Source organism: Callionymus lyra, chromosome 10 (assembly GCF_982586985.1).
Source record: "Callionymus lyra chromosome 10, fCalLyr1.hap1.1, whole genome shotgun sequence".
NCBI classification, from domain to species: Eukaryota; Metazoa; Chordata; class Actinopteri; order Syngnathiformes; family Callionymidae; genus Callionymus; species Callionymus lyra.
This window is the reverse complement of record NC_141827.1, coordinates 13,224,809-13,232,906: the sequence shown is the minus strand read 5'-3', so window position 1 is coordinate 13,232,906 and position 8,098 is coordinate 13,224,809. Positions and strand designations below refer to the sequence as shown.

The 8,098-nt window shown below is 38.4% G+C and overlaps 1 protein-coding gene across 1 annotated transcript; it reads right to left on the bottom strand.

Moving 5' to 3' along the window:
- Window positions 1-143: 143 nt before the first annotated feature.
- On the bottom strand, window positions 144-4,232 carry hmces (5-hydroxymethylcytosine binding, ES cell specific). Its single transcript, XM_087800623.1, has 6 exons — window positions 3,962-4,232; window positions 3,243-3,386; window positions 2,409-2,576; window positions 1,436-1,587; window positions 1,182-1,371; window positions 144-516 (listed from the first exon to the last, which is right to left on the bottom strand). The coding sequence occupies exons 1-6, from the start codon at window positions 4,148-4,150 to the stop codon at window positions 394-396; spliced, it is 966 nt and encodes a 321-aa protein (XP_087656749.1). The 5' UTR covers window positions 4,151-4,232; the 3' UTR covers window positions 144-393.
- Window positions 4,233-8,098: the final 3,866 nt, after the last annotated feature.

Below are 8,098 nucleotides of genomic sequence, written 5' to 3'. Positions count from 1 at the left end.
TTTACACACTCGAGTATGAAGCAAAACAAGATGTCTGGCCTCTTATTTCGATGGTTGCCAAAATAAAAAAAAACCTGCCTAACAGAAGGAAAACAATCAAAACGACTTCCTTCATGCCAAAGAGTGAACACGAGATAACAAACTAACATGTTTCAAAAAAGCTTTATTGGATGTAAACATGGCCAACCTGGCAACATCACTTGCTAGATGCAGGTGTGTTGCCTCCTACATCCAAGTCATTTTTTTCTAAATAATATGTACTTTAAATACAGATTTAACATCTATGATGGCAGATACAAGAGTTCTTTATTCCTCGCCGTCACTCTAGAACGGTGCAGTGACACGGAGGAGCCTTGAACACAAAAGAAAGACGAGATCCGCCGCTCGGGGGCTTCAGTCGGTTCCTCCCGCAGATTTCTTCTGCTGTGGTTCTTCGGCTTCTTGACGCGAGTCCGACTCCTTCCTCTTCCCTCCGGACAGCCAGCTCATCATCAGTCTGCTGCCAGCGGACGTATCCTGGTGACACATCTTTTCAGTGACCCGGTCGACAGTTTGTAGGTCCGTAGGCGAAATTACTCAGATATTATTTTAACATATTTAAAATAAAAATAGAATAGAAGCAACAACAGGCTGAATAATTGTACGGTATTACTTACGTTTCATGACACAACTGAGAACGTGCCTGGTATGTTAACATAACATATTAAGAGTTATTCTGATAACTATAGCATAAACAATATTCTAAGAAGTTTACCAAACCATCCGTGTAACTCCGAATAACTAAAATCCTATGAAATCTTCATCCTCGGTGTCACTTTTAAACAACTCCGCTAACTCCGGAGGTAGAAGATGCGGCGCTTCATCTTCTACGTCGAAAATATCAACACAAGCCTAGAGCGCCCTCTTGTGGTTTAGTGTGAAAATAATATGTGAAATGATATACCGGTAATAATGTGTTAATAATTTCACACATAAGTCGCTCCAGAGTATAAGTCGCACCCCCGGCCAAAATATGAAAAAAACTGCGACTTATAGTCTGGAAAATACGGTATATATATATATATATATATATATATATTTATTGAGAACCCTTGCTTAACCACACAAGCCCATTTTACACAACATAATAAACTATTAACATCTTAACCGAGCAGATGTCCTTCATTTGGATGTTCTGGTACCTTCTTGTTGGGATCCACGCGCTGAAGGCACTCCGGCGAGTTGTTTCTTGAATTGTTGACCAACGAGGAAACTTGGTGAAAAGTCAAAACATCCTTCGGCTGAAGCAGTTTGACAGCATCGGGAGATTTAACCTCCCCGTAGTCCAGCCACGTTCGGATCTCCTCCTCCCCGTCCAGGATGGCCGGCATCCTACGGTTGACGAGAACAGTCTTGACATCCGTCGTCTGGACCGGCGTGACGGATGCTCACTCACCTGTCATGGATGCTCTGAAGCTTCGGGGAAGCATCGACGGTGATGACGGTGTAGGTGTAGAGGGGTTCTTCTCCCCCCGGAGGTGTCCAGCAATCAAACACTCCAGCCATTGTCAGAAGCCTCCAGCCTGTCCACTCGTCCTGAGCCTTGCCCTAAACCAGGGCAGCATTAGACGAGAACGGTGACGCTCATGTGTTCATCCCTGTCCACTAGGGGGCAGGAGAGTTGTGTTCGACTACATCAACCGTGGCGTGGTTCGCTATAATGGACTGATTGTCAGTCAGTTAATGAAATTAAAAAATATATATATATTATTGTATGAGCAGATGTTAACTCACTAGGAAAAACTGCTAGGTTAAGAGGCAATAATATTGTTTTTTACTCATTTATAAGTAAGTAAGTAAGTAAGTAATTTGTATTTATATAGCGCTTTTCCAGACCAGGGTCACAAAGCGCTTGAACAATCAAAACAATACTCAATAAAATATATAAGATGTTTTTCTGTGAGGTTTGGGGTGGAGTACTGGATATTTGCTGAAAAAGTAATTTGTTAGACTTGATCTTATAAAATATATCAAAAAAGGATTGTCCAAGAAAATGTATAAAAGTGAATTACCTGTATCAAAAACGTGGAACGCCTTCTACTGCATATTTATTCAATTCAATGTATTCACAATAGTACTTATTTGACCACTTTTTATTTTATTTATTTCACGCTCATTTTAGGACACATAATAAAATTATCTGATTAGTCAACTAATCCTTTTGATAGTAATTGCTGACCTAATGCAGGGAGAGAAAAGTAAGTAAGTAAGTAAGTTATTTTTATTTATATAGCGCTTTTCCAGACCAGGGTCACAAAGCGCTTAAACAATCAAAACAATATCCAATAAAGTATATACTTTAAAGGGCTAGATAAAACTGATAGTGTCAAAAAAGGAATGAAACTAGTTGGATGAAATCCACCTCTTACCTCTGTCAGGTCTGGTGGGCGTGTCGGCTCCGAGCTGTCACACTTATTCTCCAGGCCTGGCCTCTGTGGGAAGTAGATGAAGAAGGGCTGCTTCTCTTTCTTCGTCCTCCTCCACTCGTAGAAGCCGTCGGCCAGGATGACGCAGCGCTGCCCCTTCATGAGCGCCTCCTGAGGAGGAAAATACATTGATCTGTTAATAACACAGGAAGGTTCTCTGAGCGATCCCGATCGACTCTTGCCGACACCTGTGAGATAAAAGACAACGACTGACATCAAACCCACTCAACTCTCACGAGAAAAACACCAACACTGCACACAAACCGTCCAGGAACCCATTATTTTGTATTTTATACAAGTTCATGTTTTCTCAATTGATCCAGGCAAGTGAGAAGCAGCAACAAAGGAGCAGTTCTAGTCACTAAGAAACATAAAGCTACACCACGGTTCAGGACCAGAGGAGAGAAATCCTTCCAGACTGTTGCTCCTAAGCTTTGGAACGATCTTCCTCTCCCTCTGTGTTTGATGATCTACTGACTCCTTCAAGAAACATCTTAAGATGTTTTTATTTGTTCAGGCTTTTCCTTGATTTTCTGGAACTCCTGTTGTGTTATCAGTTTTATCTTGACCTTTAAATTATATACTTTATTGAATATTGTTTTGATTGTTTAAGCGCTTTGTGACCTTGGTCTGGAAAAGCGCTATATAAATAAAGATTGATAATAGTATGAAAATCCATCCACAACTTTTACGACAACACATGCATATGCCATTGAAAACATTACCTATTGGATGGCGGTAACTAACGTGTTCATCTGACTGACCAGTGAACATCACCTTGTAGGTCTTCTTCTCCAGAATGTTCTCGCTTCGACAGTTGTTGGTGCTGAACTTCATCTTGTTGGGATTGTCTTCCTTGAACCAGGACGGGATCAAACCCCAGCGCATGGCTGCCAGGACACACTGGTCCACCGGTGCAGTCTGAGGAGACAGAGACACAAAAACTTGTTTACAACCGTCATCAAGCTTTTTTACTGGCTCTTTTCGTTGTATAAAAGAAAGACAGTAGCCTGCAGTTGATTCAGAACTCTGCAGCGAGAATTCTGACCGCTCTAGTAGGAGAACTCACATTTCTGCGATCCTTAAAACTCTTCACTGGCTTCCAGTTTCTTTCAGGATCAACTTTAAAATTCTGGTTCTTACTTTCAGATCTATTCATGGTCAGACTCCTCCTTACATCAGTGATCTGATCCAGCCTTACACCCCAGCTCGGGCTCTGAGGTCTGTGGATCAGAATCTACTGATGGTTCCTGAACATACTTCAGGACCTGAGGAGAGAAATCCTTCCAGACTGTTGCTCCTAAGCTTTGGAACGATCTTCCTCTCTCTCTGTGTTTGATGATCTACTGACTCCTTCAAGAAACATATAAGACGTTTTTATTTGTTCAGGCTTTTCCTTGATTTTCTGGAACTTCTTTTGTGTTATCAGTTTTATCAGAATGAAAGCAACTTAAAAAAACCCACGAAATACTGAATATGGAAGCGTAAATGCTGACCTTGTCGAAGTGTCTCTGTGACAGCAGGACGGGGCTCATGGTCTGCGGGCTCTTGTTGAAGGAGGGTCGGTACTTGTCCGGGTCTCCATCCCTCCAGTCCGGCCGCCGGCGCTGACCACCGCGGTCTCGGTAGTTACAGGCTCGACTCACATCGTCCGGAGCCAGAGTGCAGGCGGTTCTGCCGCACATGCTGGTGTGAGATTTAAAAAAACAGTAGTTAGAGACAGAATCAAAGTTAGTCAACACTTTCTATTTTGACCGCACTTCTTCTATTTTGTTTAATGGCGGTGGTAAACAACGTGCAGGTGCATTGTCGCCACCTACTGGTATGGAGTTTGTAAATTATGCGCATAATTTGCCAATTTATATATTCACTAAAATACTTTAGTTCTCTTAAGATGCATTACAAAATCGTAATTTCCCCCCCCTTAATTATTATTTTTATTTTACTGGTTTACTGAGTGGAACGATGATGTTACTTTTTGTACTTGCTTCTTTAGCAAATTTGCCAAATTTTTCAGTTCCTCTTAACCCTACTTGAGCTGTTTTTTTGTTTTGTTTTTTACAAGAAATCACATTCTTAAGCCTGACTTGGTGTTCTCTTGACCTTTTAAGTATATATTTTATTGGGCATTGTTTTAGATTGTTTTAGCACTTTGTTTGTGACACTGGTCTTGAAAAGCGCTTTACAAATATAAATTACTTACTTACTTACATTTGGATCCTAAATCATGTTTTTCTATTATAATGATGTGTTTGCTACTATGACAGTGTCCATTTGTGAAGTCAAAAGTGATGAATTTGAGTAAATAATACATTTCCTTGATTGTACTTCTTTCACCCACTGGACTTCTAATATCAACTCCATTATTTCATCTGTGTTTACTAACAGTTCATCACTTTTGGACACTTTTATGTTAAATTGTGGAACTAAGAATGTTACTTTAAATCTTTTATTTAGACTTTTTGATGCATCAGTATATGTTTATATAGATTCAACAAGACTATTTTCTGTATATTCCTGTAGAATTCTTGGATGTTCAGTCTACTCTTTTGTTTTCTGTTTAACAGCGTCAGGTCAGTGCGAGGTTGAGGTAATATCCAGGGCTTTATTACTGAGAGTGAAACAGTGTTTATATGCTATACTTCCGTAGTCTATTATTGATCTGATGAATTGAATTTATGGGTTCATATCATTATTGTTTGACTATTATTGTTTTGACTATCTTTGTTTCTCTAATCTCATTGGTTTTGTTTATTTGTCTAAAGTTTTTTTTTCTTATGGACCTACACATGTTCAGAATAAAACATCCAAATTAATCCAATGGATTTTAATGCAATTCTGTTCCAATCATTCCTAACAAGACATCTCTTTATTTTTAAGAATTACCTACCTTAAGAACCAGAATTTTAAAATGGATCCTGAAACAGTTAGTTAGTTTTTATTCTTCGACTAGGTCCCAACTTTGCCCTTCGATTACTTTATTATTTCTTCCATCCCTTTGTTTATTTGTACTCTTTTCATCGCCCTAGAATAGCTAATGTTAACTGTCTTAACATGATGAATTGCAATTGCCATTTTTCCAGAATCCACATCCCCATACGATTCCCTGTGTTATGATCCACTAGAGGGCGCCAGAGTTGGGTTTATCTTTTGTACGGCGCCTCAAAATAGGACATTAAAATCCCATTTTTAAATGTGCGAATGTAGTGGCGAAATATGATTAGGTGATGATTCATCAGCATCCTGAATATAATGTATTCTTCAAAATATATCAATAAAACTGTAGATAATATCTCACTCCAATCATATGACACATGTATCTTTAATGATGAGTTAAAATAGATTCATCCCAGACCTCCGAGCAGCAGTTTCTGGTCTGTAATAACAAGTAACAAAACTTGTCACAGAGTGTTTGAAGAAAAGCAAACCACCTGCACAGGTATCTAATTATTGGGTGAAAAACAAAAGAGAAAAACACTTGACAAAAGTGACAATTAAAACACAGTCAAGACAAAAGATTAAAGCTTCGAACAAAAGTTTATAAGAGTGAGTGAGCTGCTAAATCTTTTTACTGTCAAATCAACTGAGCTAAATCGTTTTATTGTTTTATTGTAAAAAAAAATTTAAAAAAAAGACTAGGGAATCAAACGGCACTTTTTAACCTATTTAAACCACTTTTTCTCCCAGAAAGTCGTCGAAAGAAAGTTTTGGTTTATTTAATTTTCAAAATGAGTTTTGCTTTACCAAAATAATAAAGTGAAAATAACATCAATAGGCAGATGTAAGGTATGTATTTAGAAACATGATCTTAAATGTTAAAGCAAAATAAAGTAAGTGATTGATGCGACAAATGAATAATAACTAAATAATACAAAAAATGTAAGAGCACCTAAAATAGAACGACAGTAAGTCATTAAAAATGTGAATTATTCATTTTTGTTAGTTGTTTTAATTGTATTTGTATTCGTTTTTTGCAACCAAATTTACATTTAAATTACATTTTCTATCCAGAATGAATAATATATTGAGTCAAAAATCCCTTGCGTCTGGTAGTTATACAATTCAGTGAACAGATCAAGCCCTCATGACTTTCTGTGTTCCCGACAATGTCCTGATAAGTTACTTTCTTCTGTGACAAAAGTGCAGAACCAAAAATCAAAGCCATCCAACATTCCATCCTGCCTGTAACTATGTTCATCTGCGAGCCTCGCTGGAGTGAAGTGTGTCTGACTGATGCCTGTGTGATGGAGCACGGTTGTGTGTACGTGTGACATTTTACTCCTTCGCGGCAAAGGTGATCAAGTACATCTGGTTGACGGGTTTTCCTACCAAAAACAAGCCTGAAGGTTCTTAAAATAACCGTGTCTTGCTTCTATAGAAACAGCAACTGTACACAATAACACTGAGAGGTCATTGAGAGGCTTGTTGTCCAGACAAAAACACTACCTATGATAAGTCATAGAAAATATAATCTTTAGATGAATATAAACATGTTTTATTTTAATGTTTAATCGAAAAATAATCGTTGAAATTGTTTATTCTTTGCGTGTGTCCCGGTCACAGACCACACAACTCGTGCGATGGTCATGATGTTTTGTGACGTGAGACATGAGAGTCTGAGGTCATAGTTCAGACTAGTAAACCAATGGATTATGTGTGAGTTGTTTTGTGTCAGAAATCTTTCACGAGGGGTTTTTGGACATTCCTCACTGGGTTAGGACGGGACAAACCTAGAAGTTGTTCCAAAGATTAAACTCTAGGTGGTTTCCAAGTATTCCTTCCGGGTATTCCTCCAAACTCAACTTCACCTGACCCTGGATCTGCTGGAAAAAATGTCTTTGAAATATTTTGACGCGTCACCCAGTCGAAACTTGTGATCGAGAAGTTAAGACGTCTGTGTTTGTGATTAATGTTTAGCTTGTCAGGAAGCACAAAGTACATTTGAAGTGGTTTATTGCTTCACCCACGATCCCACGATCCCATGACACAGATAACTTTGTTTTCAACACGAGAAATGTCATTTTGATGGTGACGTTGAGTGAAGATGAGTTACATCAGAGACTTTTATTTAACTGGAATATATCTGTGTTATCTTGCGATCTCTACAGCTGAATCAGTATGAATGAAAAGATTGCACTGATGGTCTTATGTATTCTTATTTTTCTTAGATATTGTTTCTTATAAGTTAACATTTACTGAACCTTTTCCATGTTTTTTTTGTTGTTGTATATGTTCATTTGGTGGTGGGGGTGTCTGTAGTTTCATCTGGATGTAGTTTCTTCATTCTCTTTTTAGTGATTTGCTAATGAGGCTTCATGAAGCACATCATGAATCACATGCCCTAGACATGTTCAGATCTAATTATAATGACCAAAATAATTGGACTTTGATGGGACTTAAGTGACAAAATGATGAGCTAGAATGTTTGTCATCACCTGGTAGTGACATTGAAACAGAATACACGACTGTAATACTGAATAAAAAGCCACCATAGGTTGGTTCGGTTTTAGAGAGAAGTCGGACATTGACACAAACACCTGAGTTTGTCTCTTTTTACCTGATGAGTGAAGCTTCTGTGACTTTGACATCAGGATAGAAATCAGAGATGGTTCAGTTTTGTGTTCTCAATACAT